At 51.3% G+C, this 21,560-nt stretch overlaps 1 protein-coding gene and 1 long non-coding RNA gene across 2 annotated transcripts in view; one reads left to right on the forward strand and one right to left on the reverse strand.

The window, feature by feature from the left end:
* The window catches only part of LOC133361321 (uncharacterized), a 329,555-nt gene that overhangs the window by 180,780 nt on the left and 127,215 nt on the right, over positions 1-21,560 (forward strand). The window lies entirely within an intron of this gene.
* LOC133352495 (procathepsin L-like) lies at positions 1,356-21,199 on the reverse strand. Its single transcript, XM_061568218.1, has 8 exons — positions 21,091-21,199; positions 16,148-16,320; positions 13,718-13,840; positions 12,167-12,364; positions 10,919-11,146; positions 7,677-7,845; positions 5,139-5,250; positions 1,356-3,291 (listed from the first exon to the last, which is right to left on the reverse strand). Coding segments are annotated over exons 1-8 (1,104 nt in total). The 5' UTR covers positions 21,092-21,199; the 3' UTR covers positions 1,356-3,191.

Raw genomic sequence — 21,560 nt, forward strand, 5'->3', positions numbered from 1 at the left:
TCAAACCCCAAAACCAATGCTGTATATATTTTAATTACCTAAAGACAAAGATCCCCGGTATAGTCTCAACAAGTGCGGTTCGCGAGCACCTATGAAGGCCGGCACGGCACACGAGAGGGTGGGTGGCCAGCACCACGCCTGGTCGTCTTTGTCTCCCTAGCGGCGATGTTTACACACCGCACCAGGTACTCATTTGAGGCTGAGTCAATCTAGGGGAGGAGGCCCAGGACCGGTTGAGATAATCGTCACTGGTGTTGGCCGTGAGCGGGAATCGAACTCGGGTCACTGTTGGGTTCGTAGCGCAGTGCACTATCTTTTTTTGCCCCCAACATTTAGAATCCTGCGTTTAGAATATTTGGCAGATATAAATGTTCCCCGTGATAAGCCACTTCGTTGAGCTATCATCAAAGCAACTCCTATGACTAATTGGGAATGGGACGCAAGCGTAGGATTGATCACCCTGTCGCTGGCCACCTTTGGGGAGGGTGTATCGTGTGAAAGGCCGAAACACCCTAGGAACCAAAGGTACACTACTGACGATGCGCTCCCCAAATGTCACCAGGCTCACTGTTCATGAACTCTTGGAAGTGCTTGCACAAAGGAGAGTACCATCTCATCCTGTGTTTTTTGGAATCTGTGGCACAGGTGACTTCTGAAAAAAAATGTTCAGTGGGTCTTACCTGGTAAATGATAATCGTTTGTAGTTAAAAAAAATAGCTTATAGTTTGTTTTATTACCTAACAGACACACACACGTCATACTGTACAGCTAGTAGTCCTGCATGTCAAAACACTTGTTGTGTCGGCTTCTTCCATTGCAGCACGCTTCTTTGTTAAATCCTTTATATTAAGTTCACTTGCTTGCTTGCGCGCTTACGACCGTGCAAATCTTTCGGTCGTTTTTTTAACCCACTTCCCGTGATCCAATCGAGCTGACATTTTGCACACAGACTCGTTGTGCGTGACAATTAATTTTTGTGAAAAAAATATTTCCAAAATTTTCCACTTTTTAGGAAAAAATGTTTTCATATTTAATTAAAAATACCAATGTGATAAAAATGAAACTCTTACTCAAGAAAAACAGGAATGAATAATAAAATAAAACCGATGCCATGCATATAAAGGATTTATAGTGAAAAACTTAGTTTTTACGGGTTAATTTTGTATTCCCTCCCTTCGTCTCTTTCCCCCCCAAGTTGTGATTTGTAACCGTGCCCAATTCAGAGAAACGAATCGTAGGTAACCTTATCTGTCACCACTTCTATTTGGTGCTGTTTGTTGCAGGCCGTTTGGCGTCTTTGGGCCTGTGCTCGGCAATCGTGATTTAAATAAAATAAAAAGCACGAACAAAAAATGAACTGTTCAACATATTTTATTGGGAATTAAAATCGAAAGCTAAACATAGGCAAAACACTACAAGCAAGAATTGTTAATGCATTTTAATTCAGAAATATCGCAACGATTAAACCCAATTATATTGTGTCGCTGTGGCCCGATCAACCAGCCTCCAATGTCAACTCCTCAGTATGTCTGAGTGGCAATGCCTTATGTCCGACCCAAAAAACAGACGAGGATTCAGAGACTCCAGTCCTCACGGCCCACATAAAAAGCAAACTGACAGTGGTGCATTTGGTGGTGATGTGGGCAGTAGTAGTTGTGACAGTGTTTGTGGCAGCCATTGTAGTGGTAGTTAACCATGGCAGTGGTGCTGGTGGTGATGGTGTTAAGGCTATGATAGTGTTGGTAGTGCTGAAAGTGCTGATGTAAGTGATGTTTGTGGATATGATTTTGGTTGTGGTGGTGTTGGTCGTGGTGGTAGTGTTAGCAGTCGTGGTGGCAAAGGCAGCAGCGGTGAAGGTTATGGTGGCTACGTCAGTTAAAGCGGTGGTGATGTTTGTTAAGTGGTGCTGGCGATGGATGTTTCAGTCGCGTCTGCGGTTGTGTTGGTAGTGGTGGTTATGGAAGTATCAATAGCGTCGATGATCGTAGTGACGGAAGTGGAGGTGTCAGTACGTGTCTGGTGATGGTAGTAGTGGTAGTATTTTTAGTGGCGGTGGTGGTGTTGTCAGTGTCTATGATGGTGTTGGTGGTGGTAATGTTAGTACAGACAGAAGTATTGTTGGTGGTGGTGATGGAGATGGTGGTGATGGCGATGGTGGTTATCGGTGCAAAAGGCGATGGTGTTGGAGGTGGTGGAGGTGATGGACGTGGAGGTGGTGGAGGTGATGGATGTGGAGTTTTATGGACGTGGTGGTGGAGATAATGGACGTGGTGGTGGAGGTGGTGGAGGTGATGGACGTGTAGGTGATGGACGTGGAGGTGATGGGGGTGATGGACGTGGAATTTTATGGCCGTGGTGGTGGAGATAATGGACGTGGTGGTGGAGATGATGGACGTGGACGTGGTGGTGGAGGTGGTGGAGGTGATGGACGTGTAGGTGATGGACGTGTAGGTGATGGACGTGTAGGTGATGGGCGTGGTGGTGGAGGTGGTGGAGGTGATGGACGTGTAGGTGATGGACGTGTAGGTGATGGACGGGTAGGTGATGGGAGTGGTGGTGGAGGTGGTGGAGATAATGGACGTGGTGGTGGAGATGATGGACGTGGACGTGGTGGTGGAGGTGGTGGAGGTGATGGACGTGTAGGTGATGGACGTGTAGGTGATGGACGTGTAGGTGATGGGCGTGGTGGTGGAGGTGGTGGAGGTGATGGACGTGTAGGTGATGGACGTGTAGGTGATGGACGGGTAGGTGATGGGAGTGGTGGTGGAGGTGGTGGAGATAATGGACGTGGTGGTGGAGATGATGGACGTGGACATGGTGGTGGAGGTGGTGGAGGTGATGGACGTGTAGGTGATGGACGTGTAGGTGATGGACGTGTAGGTGATGGGCGTGGTGGTGGAGGTGGTGGAGGTGATGGACGTGTAGGTGATGGACGTGTAGGTGATGGACGGGTAGGTGATGGGAGTGGTGGTGGAGGTGGTGGAGGTGATGGACGTGGAGGTGGTGGAGGTGATGGACGTGTAGGTGATGGACGTGATGGACGTGGAGGTGATGGACGTGGAGGTGATGGACGTGGAGGTGATGGACGTGGAGGTGATGGACGTGATGGACGTGGTGGCAGCGGAGAGGTGACGGGCACGGGCACTGGAGCTCAAGCGCCTCTAGGCCGAGCAGCCTGGCCGCTCGCTGGGTCACACGACTGGGTACGTGGCGTCACTGGCGACGCCACAGTTGTTGTTTCTGTTTCTCGCCAGCCTCATGTAGCCTTGCTCCCCCCACCCAGCGCCCCAGCTGCACACAACACACACACACAACATGCACCGTGTCTGCAATGCACGATCGTGTTTGGTTTACCTATGTTAGGTCACGTTTGCACGTTACAGGCACAGATTAATTGATCATAAAAAATATATATTCTCCGGGTCATTGGTAGGTTGGAGTAGAAGCCGCGTGACTCGTAGCTACGTATACTGGATGTGGTGTACCGGATGTGCAAATATGTTTTTTTTTTCCAGATAGCCAACTGGGACATAGGAGGGCTGGTAATAAATTAACAGAGGGACCTTCATACAAGCAAAGCGAAAAGTCGTGTACAAGGCAAGTTTCATCTGCTACTGCTGTGACACGGATCAGACATCGTGAAAAGTGACAAAGAAAGTGGAACAAAAACTGGCAATGGAATTAAGAATCTCGGAGGAGTTTACACTTGGAATGACACAGCACTAAATACAACTTAGGGCCGTAGTCTGAGCAGAGGTCGCAATCGGGTACCCGATACCCGTACCCTACCCGATACCTGGCTACCCGTACCGAACCGGGTACGGGTACCCGTTTGCGACCCTGGTGCGGCCGGGTACGGGTACGGGTAGGCCGTGAGTCACTGGTGAGTAACCGTTTGTCACTCATTTCGGGTAGGGTACGGGTACGGGTAGGGAACGGGTACCCATTTGCGACCCTGGTGCGGCCGGGTATGGGTACGGGTACCCGTTTGCGACCCTGGTGCGGCCGGGTACGGGTACGGGTAGACCGTGAGTCACTGGTGAGTAGCCGTTTGTCACTCATTTCGGGTAGGGTACGGGTACGGGTAGGGAACGGGTACCCATTTGCGACCCTGGTGCGGCCGGGTACGTGTACGAGTAAGGAATCAAAACGTGTTTGCGACCTCTGAGTATGAGTCAGAGCTGGCTCCGGCTTGGCTCTGGCTCAAGGGAGCCAGCCCAAAGCCATACGCTTACTTTATTTATTTAGTTTTATTAGGTTTAAGTCCCGACTGAGCTGTGTAGCTCTTTTTCAGAAGTGACCTGGCTTTCACAAATGATAGCTCAACCAAGTGGCTTTTCATCGTGTGGAAATTTATAGCAGGCAAATACTCAAAACGCGTGTTAATTCTTAAATGTGGAGGGAAAAACCGGATGACCCGGAGAAAAATCCACGTGATCACGGGGAGAACAAGCAAACTCCAAATATACAGCAGCAGGCATCGAGGTCGGGATCGAATCCACGACCTCGTGTATACCAGGCGAGGTAGTTAACATCTCTTAGCCACCGTGGTGATGAGAGAGAGACACGCAAACTCCAAATAAACAGCACGCATCAGGGTGATGATCAAACCCACGACCTCGTGTAGACCAGGCGAGGTAGTGAACATCTCCTCGCCACCATGGCACCCCATACTTTAGCCGGCACCCGGCAAGGTCCGAGGCTCCCAGCCAAGTTCTGGATTTCCGCTAGCTGAGCCTGAAGCTGAGCCACGGCTGAGCCACTCGTTAGAGCCCGAGGCAGAGTCGGAGCCAGAGGCGAGCCGCCACTACAACAAAATCTGTGACTTCCACTGCAAAATTGCACACGCGTATGCCGCGGCTACCCCCCTCCCTAGAACCCCGCAACTCCCCCTCACCCCCCCCTCGCCCCCCTCCCTAACCCCCCTCACCCCCCCCCCTCACCCCCCTCCCTAACCCCCCTCCCTAATCCCCCTCATCCCCCCTCATCCCCCCTCACCCGCCCTCACCCCCCTCCCTAACCCCCCTCACCCCCCCCTCCCTAATCCCCCTCCTCACCCCCCTCCCTAACCCCCCTCCCTAACCCCCTCCCTAACCTCCCTAACCCCCCCCCTCACCCTTCACCCCCCCCCCCCTCACCTGTTCTTCAGCAGCCAGAAATCCTTGCCATCCTCCGTGCCGTATCCCACGGCGAGCATGGAGTGGTGCAGCCTCTTGGCTTTATTGCGGCAAAAACGGCTGTAGTAGATGCCTGCACGCGAACCACAGGAATCATCGCTCGTTCATTCATTCGTTCGTTCATTCATTCATTCGTTCATTCAATTAATTCGTTCTAACCATTGATTCGCTCGTGTGAGCTAATGGATGGATTTAAGCCCAGGTGAGAGCCCCTGGTTATAGAGTACGACTGCTTAGTACACTTATATTCTTAAGTCACGTAGGTAAAAATTTAAAATTAATAAAAGTAAAAATAAAATAAAAATCACGACGTTTCGGAGGCAACACAAGCTTCCGTCTTCAGGTGGAACCGTCACAGCACGATAGCTGTATCAAGTGAGTAGTGCTTAGTACACCTCAAATAACAGCCGAACAAATATCTAAGATTAAACAAAAGTAAAGCAACGTGGCGCTCGCAACGCGGTCGTCCTGCCAGAACATTGAATTTGTTATCGATGAACGTGAACGGCATCCCTTCAAAGTTGCGTCATCCGATATGATGATTGATCAAGAGTGAACAAAAAAAGCTGAAGACATTTTTCCGCTCATAATATTTTTAGGCTTAATTTTTTTTCTCCCAATAATTTTAAATGAAATCTGCTTCTCTGCGGCACGCAGCGCGGCTCCCATCGTAGTTAGGGGAAAGACTATATCACAGAGGTCGGAAACGGGTTTTGATTCCTTACCCGTACCCGGCCGCACCAGGGTCGCAAACGGGTACCCGTACCCTACCCGTATCGGGTACCTGATTGCGACCTCTGGGATGAAGCCATGTTGCAGGCGCGGGTGGGTTGATTCTAGGAACTTGAATTGTGAGAAGAGACAAGGCGTTGGGAAATGAGTGACAAACAGTTACTCACCAGTGACTCACGATCTACCCGTACCCGTACCCGGCCGCACCAGGGTCGCAAAGGGCTACCCGTACCCGGTCAGGTACGGGTAGCCGGGTATCGGGTAGGGTACGGGTATCGGGTACCCGGTTGCGACCTCTGCTATATCATAAACGTAGTCAGCAGGGACGACGTCTGTCCAGCAGCTGTACGAAGCAGGTACGAACGGGTGAAACAAGCCGCGTGGCAGCGGCGGTAGTATCATGGGGCAGCAGCAGCAGCACAAACTGTTTGAAAGTTATATCCTTGGTTCTTTCGGTAAAGTCACGTAGAAGAGAAATAATAAAATAATATAAATACGACGTTTCGACTGAAATACAAGCAATCATCATCAGGTGTAAAATGTATTGCTGTGGATTTTACACCTGATGATGATGATTGCTCGTATTGCTTGTATCGCAGTCGAAACGTCGTGAGAATTTTTATTGTTTTATATTTGTATTATTTTATTATTTCTCTTCCAGTGTAATGCATTGTCTTTGAGCTGTACGCCTTTTGGCGTCCTCTGGTCGAGCACCAATTGGGTCGAGGCTCAAAAGAAAGCCGTCCCTTGGTGTGGACCAATCAGTTTCAAGGACAATGCATATAATATTATCAGAGTGTGTTTTTTGTTTGCGTTTTGACTGCAAGTATTGTGGTTAATGCAGACGTGAATCCTTGCAAAAATGTTTCAGTTTTGTTGCCAGAAAAAAGGGGAAAAACCTTATTATTATTATTATTAAAACTTAAATTTCGATTTAAAGCTTTCGTGACTGCAGGGATTCATCTTCTTGGTTCTTTCGGTAAAGTCACGTAGAAGGGAAGTAATAAAATAATAAAAATAAAACATAATAAAATATTTTTATTATGTTTTATTTTTATAATTTTTATTATTTTATATTAAAACTTACTTTGTTTCATATAAACCCTATGTATTTATTAACATTGTACTTTTCTTGGTTTATGATCGAGAACCAAAGGCGTGCAACGCTGCAGTTAAGGTTAAGAACCACTGCCTTGGCGAGTAAGGGGCCATCCATAAATGACGTCACGTCACGCACCTTGGGGGGGGGGGGCAGACATTTGTGACGATGTGTGACGAGGGGTTTGAGAAATGTGACGTCACATTAAAATGCGCAACTTTAAATAGAATTGTTATAGCACTAATTGTTATAACAACACTCCTACAACATCAGAGTGCAGCGCCACATTAAATACGCACTACAATGACAATAGTTTAAAGCGATTTGAAGCATGTTTTATTTTCAAAATGGAAATATGATTTTGGAGGGGGGGAAGGGGGGGGGCAGAGCTTTGTGACGTCATATTTGAGGGGTGTGGGGTCTGACTTTTTGTGACGCCGTGTGACGAAGGGGGGGAGGGAAACTCGTCCAAAATCGCGTGACGTCATTTATGGACGGCCCCAAAGGGCACAGGCCTCCTCAACATCCCGAGCGCAGCTGTGCGCGGTTGCCCCCTGCGCGAGAGGGTGGGGGGACATCGGGAGGGAGAGAGATGGGGAGACGGGACCGCGTGGAGGCGGAAGGAGGATCGGTGGGAATCGTGTTTGGGGAATGGGGTTTGGACGCACCGGATTTGTAGAAGATCTTGATGTGCCGCGCGTCGATCGCCACCGCCACTGGTCCCTCGGTGGCCAAGGCGGCCTGCAGATGGGACTCGCTGCCGCTGGGGACCCTCTTGTAGCCGGAGACCCTCACCGGGGAGCGCTGGCTGATGTTGAAGCGACACGCGATGTTGTCCTGCAGGCGGGCGGGCGGGCGGGCGGGGAGTCAAACGCGATGTAAATGACGTGGGCGGCTGAGAGCCGAGTGGCAACATCCTTGCCCCATCACCCCAATGCCATCCTCACCCCATCCTCACCATGACCCCATCCTCACCACAACCCCATCCTCACCCCAACCCCATCCTCACCCCAAACCCATCCTCACCCCAACCCCATCCTCACCCCAACCCCATCCTCACCCCAACCCCATCCTCACCCCAAACCCATCCTCACCCCAACCCCATCCTCACCCCATCCCCATTCTCACCCCAACCCCATCCTCACCCCAACCCCATCCTCACCCCAACCCCATCCCCATTCTCACCCCAACCCCATCCTCACCCCAACCCCATCCTCACCCCATCCCCATCCTCACCCCAACCCCATCCTCACCCCAACCCCATCCCCATTCTCACCCCAACCCCATCCTCACCCCATCCCCATCCTCACCCCAACCCCATCCCCATCCTCACCCCAACCCCATCCTCACCCCAACCCCATCCTCACCCCATCCCCATTCTCACCCCAACCCCATCCTCACCCCAACCCCATCCTCACCCCAACCCCATCCCCATTCTCACCCCAACCCCATCCTCACCCCATCCCCATCCTCACCCCAACCCCATCCCCATTCTCACCCCAACCCCATCCTCACCCCAACCCCATCCTCACCCCAACCCCATCTTCACCCCAACCCCATCCCCATTCTCACCCCAACCCCATCCTCACCCCAACCCCATCCTCACTCCAACCCCATCCTCACTCCGACCCCATCCTCACTCCATCCCCATCCTCACCCCAACCCCATCCTCACTCCAACCCCATCCTCACCCCAACCCCATCCTCACCCCAACCCCATCCCCATTCTCACCCCAACCCCATCCTCACCCCATCCCCATCCTCACCCCAACCCCATCCCCATTCTCACCCCAACCCCATCCTCACCCCAACCCCATCCTCACCCCAACCCCATCCTCACCCCAACCCCATCCCCATTCTCACCCCAACCCCATCCTCACCCCAACCCCATCCTCACTCCAATCCCATCCTCACTCCAATCCCATCTTCACCCAATCCTCACCCCATCCCCATCCTCACCCCAACCCCATCCTCACCCCAACCCCATCCCCATTCTCACCCCAACCCCATCCTCACCCCAACCCCATCCTCACCCCAACCCCATCCTCACCCCAACCCCATCCCCATTCTCACCCCAACCCCATCCTCACCCCAACCCCATCCTCACCCCAACCCCATCCCCATTCTCACCCCAACCCCATCCTCACCCCAACTCCATCCTCACTCCAACCCCATCCTCACTCCGACCCCATCCTCACTCCATCCCCATCCTCACCCCAACCCCATCCTCACTCCAATCCCATCCTCACTCCAATCCCATCCTCACCCCAACCCCATCTTCACCCCATCCTCACCCCATCCCCATCCTCACCCCAACCCCATCCTCACCCCAACCCCATCCCCATTCTCACCCCATCCCCATCCTCACCCAATACCCATGCTCACCCCCACCCCATCCCAGCGCTGTCCCAGTAGAGTTAAGTGGGAGGGGGGGCTGAATGTCCCACCCACCCCTGCTAAGTTCTTGTAGTGAAGTCAAACACGTTGGGACTGCGGCAAATCAAATGTTGAACTTCTTTTGCACCGTACGTAGCAAACCTTTCTGATCGGAGGTGCAATGTTGAGTCTATGGGCAGTGATAGTCTTTGTGCAGCATGTATGTTGAACTTCTTTCATACCGTACGTAGCCAACAACCACGCCACGACGCTGCCGCCACCTGTGCACCCCCTTTCCCTCTGGCACCCCCCCCCTCCCATCTACCCACCGCTGCCCCCTTCTCCAAGTAAATGTTCCTCGTAACCATGGCGAGAGGGAGAGAGGGAGAGCGAGAGGGAGAACAGGGGGAACATAGACAGAGAGTAGGGAGAGAGGGGGTAGAGAGAGATGGGGGGTAGAGAGAAAGGGGGGCTAGAGAGAAGGGGGGTAGAGAGAGGGGGTAGAGAGAGAGGGGGGGGGTAGAGAGAGGGGGTAGAGAGAGAGGGGGGGGGTAGAGAGAGGGGGTAGAGAGAGAGGGGGGTAGAGAGAAAGGGGGTAGAGAGAGAGGGGGGTAGAGAGAGGGGGTAGAGAGAGAGGGGGGTAGAGAGAGGGGGTAGAGAGAGAGGGGGGGTAGAGAGAGGGGGGGTAGAGAGAGGGGGGTAGAGAGAGAGAGAGGGGGTAGAGAGAGAGGGGGGGTAGAGAGAGAGGGGGTAGAGAGAGAGAGAGGGTAGAGAGAGGGGGGGCAGAGAGAGAGGGGGTAGAGAGAGGGGGGTAGAGAGAGGGGGTAGAGAGAGAAGGGGGGGTAGAGAGAGGGGGTAGAGAGAGAGGGGGGTAGAGAGAGAGGGGGTAGAGAGAGAGAGAGGGGGGTAGAGAGAAAGGGGGGGTAGAGAGAAGGGGGGGTAGCGAGAGGGGGTAGAGAGAGAGGGGGGTAGAGAGAGGGGGTAGAGAGAGAGGGGGGGTAGAGAGAGGGGGTAGAGAGAGAGGGGGGTAGAGAGAGGGGGTAGAGAGAGATGGGGGGTAGAGAGAAAGGGGGGGTAGAGAGAGAGGGGGGTAGAGAGAGGGGGTAGAGAGAAGGGGTAGAGAGAGAGGGGGGGTAGAGAGAGAGGGGGGGTAGAGAGAGGGGGTAGAGAGAGAGGGGGGTAGAGACAGGGGGTAGAGAGAAAGGGGGGGTGTAGAGAGAGGGGGTAGAGAGAGAGGGGGCGGAGAGCAAAGCGTGAAATCTTTCGTGAAATCTTTCATTTAAACGCGGGGGGGGGGGGGGGGCACATAAAGCAAAGCATTGAAAAAAACTAAAAAAAACTAAATTATGAACGAAGCAAAGTTCCGACTACACCGAGCATCTTCTTGTTTCCCCTGAACGTAAATAAATAAATAAAAATATTAAAATAAAAAATACAAAAAATACAATTTATCAAAAAGAAATAAAAAAAGAGAGAGAGAGAGCGAGAGAGCGGGCGAGCCCTCCATCGGCGCCGGGGTCGACCCCGGCACGTACCCTGCCCTCGTACGGGTATGCGTCCTCCGTCTCGATGCCCTGCATCTCCTGCACGGCGACGAACCCCATGCTCGCCGAGCCTTTGCGGCAGCCGCGCGCGCCGTACGGGCGCGAGCAGTCGATGAGCTGCTGCTCGCTGAGCTCCATCATCTCGCCGCTATGCTTGATCTTCCAGTGGCTCTCCATCGCGCCCGTGGCCGAGAAGGCCCACGAGGCCCAGCAGTTCCTCTGGTATGGAGAAGAGGAGATAACGGCACGGGTGGCACGGGAAAGGGTGGAGGTTTTTCAGAAATACACCATTGGAACCTCCTTTGCCAGTAGCAAAATATGATGATTGGCTTTTTAAATCCTTTATATTAAGTTCGCTTGCTTGCTTAGGACCGTGCAAATCTTTCGGTCGTTTTTTAACCCACTTCCCGTGATCCACTCGAGCTGACATTTTGCACACAGACTCGTTGTGCGTGACAATGCATTTTCGTGAAAAAAAATTCCAAAATTTTACACTGTTTAGGGAAATTTTTGTTAAAATATTTAATTACCAATTGTTTAATGCTGCTACCAGACAATCATCTGACCCATAGGTGGCAGCCATCTCAAGCCAGAGGACGAGAGGACTCTAGCCGCCCCGATGCCACACATATAAAGGATTTATAGTGAAAAACTTTGTTTTTACGGGTTAATTTTTTACCATTTTATCTGGCAACAAAACTGACGCCATTTGGCGTCATCTGGTCCAACACCATGTGAGACTAGGCTCCAAGAAAATCTGTCTCGGGTGTGGACCAATCAATTTCAAGGACAGTGCATATCATTATCAGAGTTGTGTTTTTTGTTTGCATTTAATGCAACATGACTCCTTGTAAATAAAGTGTCAGGTTTGTTGCAAGATAGTTTGTTATCCCGAGTAAAATAACTGCCACATTCTAGATTTTAAGCTTTCGTGACTGCAGGAATCCATACTCTTTGGTTCTTTCGGTAAAGTCACGTAGGTAGAAAAATTAAACAAATCACGACGTTTCGATTGCATCACAAGCAATCGTCATCAGGTGGGAAAATCACAGCAATAATTTTTTATTTTTGCTGAAGTGGGAGAGAGAGCTTTCCCTTGAATATGCCCTCACGTTTTGATCTTTTTTTTTACATGCGTCTTGATTTTACAGGTAAGATTCACACGGTAAAGTATTGCGATGCCCTCTTTAGTGGGGTCGAGTTCTTGCTCAACAAATACGTGGAATGAAGGAGGCGTACCGGTTTCTTCTGGTTCTTGACGGGCGTCACGGCGTCGCGATTCCGCCAGTCCATCTCGTTCGGCAGGGACATGTCGAGTGGAGCATTGACGGACGACTCTGTCCACTTCTTCACCTCGTTGTCTTCCTCGCTCGCGTCACCGTCGTCATCTGCCAGCGGCTCCAACGCCGCCATCTGCAGCTCGAATTCCTCCTCCGACTGCCATGGGGAGATGATGAGGCGGGAGACGTGGGAGCCACGTTAGGGTCACTTCCCACTGTTAAATAGTTGCATGTATTCTGGATTTGAAGCTTTCGTGACCGCAAGGATTCATACTCTTCGTTTTTTCGGTAAAGTCACGTAGGTAAAAAAAATTAATTAATAAAATAATCAAAAATCACGACGTTTCGGAGGCAACACAAGTCTCCGTCATCAGGTGGGACCGTCACAGCCAGATTTGCTGTATGAAGTGAGGCAGGGATTCCAAGATGCATGTATACCGTACGGGTGGTTCACACCGCACAGTGCCGGATTAGACTAGTGCGGGGCCTGTAGTATGATGTTATAAGGGGCCATAAATAAATAAATAAACACAAGTATAAAAAAAAACAATTTTACTTGCATAGTAAAGTAATTGTATTTTTTTCATTTGCTATGCAGCCAGATAATACGACAAATCGCTAACCTCATACACCCAGTCGTTCATAAAAGTTGAAGGTAGTATAGTACTATAGTAATAGAGCAAGTGCAGAATCACTGAAACGGAATTAATAGCTTGAAAGCATTTAGTGCGGAGCCCTTGAATGTGCGGGGCCCTTAGCTACGTCATATGTAGTAGTAGCTACTACCACATATTAGTAGCTACGTCATATGTAGCTACTTTTGCTACGAGGATAATCCCGCACTGTCCATACGGCGTACTGCCGTTTCAATACTCCCTTGTGATGGGACTTTGTAGGATGAACATTGAGATTTATAAGGGCACAGGGTGACCAATAAGGTTCTGAATTGGTCTGTAATGAGGTAGAGGGCACTGATAAGGGGTTGACAGGTATGCATCAGATTGGTGTCGGAAGATGTGTCACCACTTGAGCATATTGGCACAAGGCAGAGAGGAAAGTGGAGACAACTGACAAAATCTTCTTGGTTCTTTCGGTAAAGTCACGTAGAAGGGAAATAATAAAATAATAAAAGTAAAACATAATAAAATAATTCTCACGACGTTTCGGCCACAACGCAAGCAGCCGTCCTCAGGTGAAGACCAGGTCTGTCAGACAGCGTCTTTCCGACAGACCTGTTCTTCACCTGAGGACGGCTGCTTGCGTTGTGGCCGAAACATCGTGAGAATTATTTTATTGTTTTATTTTTATTATTTTATTATTTCCCTTCTACGTGACTTTACCGAAAGAACCAAGAAGATGAATCCCTGCAGTCACGAAAGCTTTAAATCGAAATTTAACTAACAAAATGTGCAGAGGACACCTACGGGGTTCTCCGCCCATGGATCGTGATGACGACCATGCCCATACAGCACTTGCGTAGCGATCCGGACACAGATGCGGCCGCACTTACCACGTCTCCGAACTGGTTCATGGCCAGCGTGTAGGAGTGCTTGCCGAGGGCCTCCTCCAGGTTGTGCCGGTCGATCATCTTTAGGTTGTGCTCCCACACGAGGCGACGCCGGCCCTCCTCTGCCTGCGCACCACCAGGGGGAGACGAGGTGGAGAGTGTAGCGGCCTCTAGTGGCAGCGGAGGATCGCACGGACCCATTAGAGTCCAGGGGTTGGGAACGTCCGGCCCGCGGGCCGTATAGGGCCCACGAAATCATTTGGTGTCTGGCCCTGCCAAGGTAACCGCAGGCGGGACTCAAAATTCAATAAATCGAGGAGCAAACCTGGAAAAGCAGTTGCGAGTAGCAGCAACATCATCAATAGCAGCTAACATCACACGCCTCGCCAAAGAGAAGCAGTTCCAGCCATCGCATTAGGGGTGAGTTAATTAAATGTTTGACCAAATATATCGGGCTAATTTTTAAGTTGATGATTTTGTATGGCCCGCGAATGATGTTGTAAATATCCAAATGGCCCTTGGCAGAAAAAAGGTTCCCCACCCCTGCTAGACAAAGTGTACAAATGGGAAAACGATCTCTTCCCTTTAATTCGTTGAATGTAAACAAAACATCTATTCTATTTAAAACTAAACTATGTTTAGTTTTTTTTGACCAGGTTGGGCCCACTGAGTTGTACAGCTCTCCTTTTCAGAAGCGACCTGGCGATCACAAATGACAGCTCAACGAAGTGGCTTCTTGCGTGGTCATTTACAGCAGCAGACACATACTCTAAACGCGTGTTTCTAAATTTGGAGCGAAAAAACCGGAGCACCCAGATAAAAAATTCCACGCGACTACGGGGAGGGTGAACACGCAAACTCCAGATATACAGCATGCATCGTCAGGGTCGGGATCGAACCCACAACCTCACGTATACCAGGCGAGGTAGTTAACATCTCTCCACGGAGAGAGACGCAAACTCCAGAAAAACATCATAGATCAGGGTCGGGATCGAACTCACGACCGCCTGTGTACCAGGCGAGGTAGTTAACATCTCACCCCAGAGAGAGAAGCAAACTCCAGAAAAACATCATGTATCAGGGTCGGGATCGAACCCACGACCTCCTGTGTACCAGGCGAGGTAGTTAACATCTCTCCACGGAGAGAGACGCAAACTCCAGAAAAACATAGATCAGGGTCGGGATCGAACTCACGACCGCCTGTGTACCAGGCGAGGTAGTTAACATCTCACCCCGGAGAGAGAAGCAAACTCCAGAAAAACATCATGTATCAGGGTCGGGATCGAACCCACGACCTCCTGTGTACCAGGCGAGGTAGTTAACATCTCACCACGGAGAGAGACGCAAACTCCAGAAAAACATCAGGTATCAGGGTCGGGATCGAACCCACGACCTCCTGTGTACCAGGCGAGGTAGTTAACATCTCTCCACGGAGAGAGACACAAACTCCAGATATACAGCATGCGTCGTCAGGGTTGGGATCGAACCCACGACCTCCTGTGTACCAAGCGAGGTAGTTAACATCTCACTACGGAGAGAGACACAAACTCCAGAAAAACATCATAGATTAGGGTCGGGATCGAACCCACGACCTCCTGTGTACCAGGCGAGGTAGTTAACATCTCACCACGGAGAGAGACGCGAACTCCAGAAAAACATCAGGTATCAGGGTCGGGATCGAACCCACGACCTCCTGTGTACCAGGCGAGGTAGTTAACATCTCACCCCGGAGAGAGACACAAACTCCAGAAAAACATCATAGATTAGGGTCGGGATCGAACCCACGACCTCCTGTGTACCAGGCGAGGTAGTTAACATCTCACCCCGGAGAGAGACACAAACTCCAGAAAAACATCATAGATTAGGGTCGGGATCGAACCCACGACCTCCTGTGTACCAGGCGAGGTAGTTAACATCTCACCCCGGAGAGAGACACAAACTCCAGAAAAACATCATAGATTAGGGTCGGGATCGAACCCACGACCTCCTGTGTACCAGGCGAGGTAGTTAACATCTCACCACGGAGAGAGACGCGAACTCCAGAAAAACATCAGGTATCAGGGTCGGGATCGAACCCACGACCTCCTGTGTACCAGACGAGGTAATTCACATCTCACCACGGAGAGACAGAGAGACACAAACTCCAGATATACAGCATGCGTCATGGTCGGGATCGAACCTACGACCACCTGTGTACCATGTGAGGTAGTTAACATCTCACCACGGAGAGAGACGCAAACTCCAGAAAAACATCATAGATTAGGGTCGGGATCGAACCCACGACCTCCTGTGTACCAGGCGAGGTAGTTAACATCTCTGAGCCCCGGCGGTGGCGCCAGAATTTGAGCCGACGAATCGACGGCTCGTTAATGAATCTCCCCCCCCACCACCACCACCACAACTTTATCGCAATAAAATCTCCGCTTTTCACACCTCGTCATAGGCCTTGTCGTAGCGGCTCTTCCATGCCTCCCAGTGCGGCTGCAGGTGAGGGTCTCCCAGCTGCTCCGGTCCTGCCGGCGTCGCCACGGCAACGGTGACCATGACGACGACGACGAGGGGGATGAGGAGGAGGGGCGGAGCCACGGCGGTCCTCTGATTCACCACTGTGGGGGGTGGGGTGTGTGGGGGGTGGGGTGGGGGGTGTGGGGGGTGGGGGGTGTGTGGGGGGTGGGGGTGTGTGGGGGGTGGGGTGGGGTGTGTGGGGGATGGGGTGGGGTGTGTGGGGGGTGGGGTGTGTGGGGGGTGGGGTGTGTGGAGTGGGGTGGGGTGTGGGGGTGGGGTGTGTGGGGGGGTGGGGTGTGTGGGGGGTGGGGTGAGTGGGAGGTGGGGTTGGGTGTGTGGGGGGTGGGGTGGGGTGTGTGGGGGGTGGGGTGGGGTGGGGTGTGTGGGGGGTGGGGTGGGGTGGGGGGTGTGGTGGGTGGGGTGGGGTTGGGTGTGTGGGGGGCGTGGGGGGTGGAGTGGGGTATATGGGTGTGTGTGGGGTGGGGTGTGTGGGGTGTGTGGGTGTGTGGGGGTGGGGTGTGTGGGGTGTGTGGGTGTGTGGGATGTGTGGGGGGTGGGGGGTGGAGTGGGGTATGTGGGTGTGTAGGGGGTGGGGTGTGTGTGGGGTGTGTGTGGGGTGTGTGGGTGTGTGGGGGGTGGGGTGTGTAGGGGGGGGCGAACAGCTGAGCACCTCCGTCACGAGCGCCTTCCAACTTGAGTCTGAGAGTCGTGGTGGTGTGAGTCTCATAGCTGTCAACACGTACGGTTTACCCGTATTCTTGTACAAGGGAAATTGAGTTAAAAAAAAGTTTTTGTCTATTTGTTTGTGCTTCTCCCTTGTGATGGTGACTTTGTAGGATGAACGTTGAGATGTATAAGGGGCACGGGGTCACCAATAAGGTCTGAATTGGTCTGTAATAAGGTCGGGCACTGATAAGAGTTGACAGCAACTGTGTGTTCGACACCAAAGACGATGATCTGAACCTGTCTTGGGCCTCCTCCCCTAGGTCGAATCAGCCTCAAAAGAGTACCTGCTGACGTGCGTAAACATCGCGACTAGGGAGACAAAGGCGGCCGGGCGTGGTGTTGGCCACTCACCCTCTCGTGTGCCATGCCTGCCTTCATAGGTGCTACTCGCTAACAGCACTTGCCCCAACAGACTGGTAAGGCTACACGGGGATCTTTGTTTGCACTCTCTCAGTTCAACAATCTACCATTGATCACCAATCTACCAATGATCACCAATCTACCAATGATCACCAATCTACCAATGGTCACCAATCTACCAATGATCACCAATCTACCAATGATCACCAATCTACCAATGATTACCAATCTACCAATGATTACCAATCTACCAATGATCACCAATCTACCAATGATCACCAATATACTAATGCTCATTGGAGCAGGAAGTCGCTTTTGGCTGTTTCTTCTTATTCGTTTGGGCGCCACGATCACTCTCATCAACGACCCCCCACCACGCAATCCCCTTGGATCACGCTGCCGCTGCTGCTGTCACCATCCTAGAATCTCGCCCGGATGCTGGAAAGTAAAACAAAAATTAACCCGTAAAAAAAAGTTTTTCACTATAAGTCCTCTCGTCCTCTGGCTTGAGATGGCTGCCACCTATGGGTCAGATGATTGCCTGCCACCATGAAGCAATTGGTAATTAAATATAAAAAAAAATTTCCCTGAAAAGTGTACAATTTTGGAAAAAAAAATTAACGAAAATAAATTGTCACGCACAACGAGTCTGTGTGCAAAATGTCAGCTCGATTGAATCACGGGAAGTGGGTTAAAAAACGACCGAAAGATGTGCACGGTCGTAAGCGCGCAAGCAAGCAAGCAAGTGAACTTAATATAAAGGATTTAAAAACTCACTGGCGAGCAGAGTGGAGCAACGCGGCCGTTCAGAATAGACGCCAACTCATTCGGGGCCCTAAACATCATCGTCATCATCTTGATTTAAAGCTTTCATGACTGCAGGGATTCATATTCTTGGTTCTTTCGGTAAAGTCACGTAGAAGGGAAATAATAAAATAATATGAATATAAAACAATAGTTTGTTGAAGGATCTCAAAGCTATGTGGAAACCCTCCTGGTAGAGGCGGTTAAATTTTTATTTAAAGCTTTCGTGACTGCAGGATTCATATTCTTGGTTCTTTCGGTAAAGTCACGAAGAAGGGAAATAATAAAAGAATAAAAATATAAAACAATAGTTTGTTGAAGGATCTCAAAGCTATGTGGAAACTCTCCTGGTAGAGGCGGTTAAATTTTGATGTAAAGCTTTCGTGACTTTACCGAAAGAACCAAGAATAAGAATCTCTGCAGTCACGAAAGCTTTAAATCAAAATTTAACCGCCTCTACCAGGAGGGTTTCCACATAGCTTTGAGATCCTTCAACAAACTATTGTTTTATATTTTTATTCTTTTATTATTTCCCTTCTTCGTGACTTTACCGAAAGAACCAAGAATATGAATCCTGCAGTCACGAAAGCTTTAAATAAAAATTTAACCGCCTCTACCAGGAGGGTTTCCACATAGCTTTGAGATCCTTCAACAAACTATTGTTTTATATTTTTATAATTTTATTATTTCCCTTCTACGTGACTTTACCGAAAGAACCAAGAATATCATCATCATCATCATCGGACCTCTTCCTGGTATTGACATTCTTCCTCAACGACGCCGGTGGAGTGTAACCATCACCCGCATCGTCAGAACATCGATATCAGGCCGATGCGCGCGTCTCCTTCATGAACGGAAAATTAAAGCCACGAGCGAACGCGACTGAGATGGTGGCGATGCAAACCCAAACTATGGACCATGTAGCAAACGCACAGAGACGCGTAGAGGCCCATAGAGACCCATAAAGACCCATGGAGATGCATTAAAGACAAGCCACAGGCCACAGTAGTGTGGTGGTGGCCATGCAAGCCAATAGATGGGCCATCTAGCAAAGCGCACTGCGGTCCGCGTTACTTCGACGGAGAAGAAGCAGCAACACGACGCGAACTCTTCCTCTCTGATGAAGCGTTGTCGAGGCCAGCAGACTTCAACATTGCCACCTGTCACCTGAACGCATTTCTGCCTCCACGTGCCAACTGGCACCTGAGCACATTGCTGCCGCCTCGTGCCAACTGGCACCTGAACACATTGCTGCCACCTCGTGCCAACTGCCACCTGAACACATTGCTGCCACCACGTGGCAACTATCACCTGAACACATTGCTGCCACCACGTGCCAACTGGCACCTGAACACATTGCTGCCACCACGTGCCAACTGGCACCTGAACGCATTGCTGCCACCTCGTGCCAACTGGCACCTGAATGCATTGCTGCCACCACGTGCCAACTGGCACCTGAACACATTGCTGCCACCACGTGCCAACTGCCACCTGAACACATTGCTGCCACCACGTGCCAACTGGCACCTGAACACATTGCTGCCTCCTCGTGCCAACTGCCACCTGAACGCATTGCTGCCACCACGTGCCAACTGTCACCTGAACACATTGCTGCCACCTCGTGTCAACTGCCACCTGAAAACATTGCTGCCACCTCGTGTCAACTGCCACCTGAACGCATTGCTGCCACCACGTGCCAATTGCCACCTGAACACATTGCTGCCACCACGTGCCAACTGGCACCTGAACACATTGCTGCCACCTCGTGCCAACTGGCACCTGAACGCATTGCTGCCACCACGTGCCAACTGGCACCTGAACGCATTGCTGCCTCCACGTGCCAACTGGCACCTGAACGCATTGCTGCCACCACGTGCCAACTGGCACCTGAACACATTGCTGCCACCTCGTGCCAACTGCCACCTGAACACATTGCTGCCTCCACGTGCCAACTGTCACCTGAACACATTGCTGCCACCTCGTGCCAACTGGCACCTGAACACATTGCTGCCACCTCGTGCCAACTATCACCTGAACACATTGCTGCCACCTCGTGCCAACTGGCACCTGAACACATTGCTGCCACCTCGTGCCAACTATCACCTGAACACATTGCTGCCACCACGTGCCAACTATCACCTGAACACATTGCTGCCACCTCGTGCCAACTGGCACCTGAACACATTGCTGCCACCACGTGCCAACTGGCACCTGAACACATTGCTGCCACCACGTGCCAACTATCACCTGAACACATTGCTGCCACCACGTGCCAACTGCCACCTGAACACATTGCTGCCACCTCGTGCCAACTGTCACCTGAACACATTGCTGCCACCACGTGCCAACTGTCACCTGAACACATTGCTGCCACCTCGTACCAACTGTCACCTGAACACATTGCTACCACCACGTGCCAACTGTCACCTGAACACATTGCTGCCACCTCGTGCCAACTGTCACCTGAACACATTGCTGCCACCTCGTGCCAACTGTCACCTGAACACATTGCTGTCACCTCGTGCCAACTGTCACCTGAACACATTGCTGCCACCACGTGCCAACTGTCACCTGAACACATTGCTGCCACCTCGTACCAACTGTCACCTGAACACATTGCTGCCACCACGTGCCAACTGTCACCTGAACACATTGCTGCCACCTCGTGCCAACTGTCACCTGAACACATTGCTGCCTCCACGTGGCAACTGGCACCTGAACACATTGCTGCCACCACGTGCCAACTGGCACCTGAACGCATTGCTGCCACCTCGTGCCACCTGCCACCTGAACACATTGCTGCCTCCACGTGGCAACCGTCACCTGAACACATTGCTGCCACTACGTGCCAACTGGCACCTGAACACATTGCTGCCTCCACGTGTCAACTGTCACCTGAACGCTGCCACCACCGTGGCAGCTTCAGTGGTGTGATGCACGCGGAATCAAGAGGGTTACGGATGAATGCAAGAGGCCCTTACTTGCAAGCGAGATGCACCGACCAAGGAGTTGGTGTGGGGGGGGGGGGCACCGTGTCCGTGATGTCTCAAGGGACCGGGTCGCCTCCTCTTTTTATACGCGGCCAGAATCACAGACAGTCAGCTGAACTAACTTGACATGTTGGCAAATATCCCTGTAACCCCCACCACCACCACCAGCACCGCCCCCCACCCTAGCCCAGCCTCTCCTCCCCCCCCTCCTGCCAAAAAAAGATATAATAACCACAAAAAGGTGAAGTGTTTATGAGAACCTGCGGCTGCCGTCACGGGGAAGAGTGAAATCTCCTGCTGCCTTATCGGCAACTGCTGTGCTCCTTGTGAAAGCGTGGGCTGGGGGGTCTGCGAGTTTGAACGGTTCGGGAATTTGCGTCCTTTTTTGGGGTCTCGTAGGCTTTACTTCATTTTTACATCGTCCTTGTCATTAAATAAGTATAACCCGTAAAAACAAAGTT

Source organism: Lethenteron reissneri, chromosome 1 (genome assembly GCF_015708825.2).
Source record: "Lethenteron reissneri isolate LAM-NWPU_2019-01 chromosome 1, ASM1570882v1, whole genome shotgun sequence".
Taxonomy (NCBI): Eukaryota; Metazoa; Chordata; class Hyperoartia; order Petromyzontiformes; family Petromyzontidae; genus Lethenteron; species Lethenteron reissneri.

Bases quoted from the DNA above. Each gene is read 5' to 3' on its own strand.
- LOC133352495 (XM_061568218.1), bottom strand. The intron at 11,147-12,166 runs GTACGCCTCCTT...TCTCCATACCAG, and splicing joins TCAAGAACCAGAAGAAACCG to AGGAACTGCTGGGCCTCGTG. The intron at 5,251-7,676 runs GTGCGTCCAAAC...GTTCGCGTGCAG, and splicing joins CAAGATCTTCTACAAATCCG to GCATCTACTACAGCCGTTTT.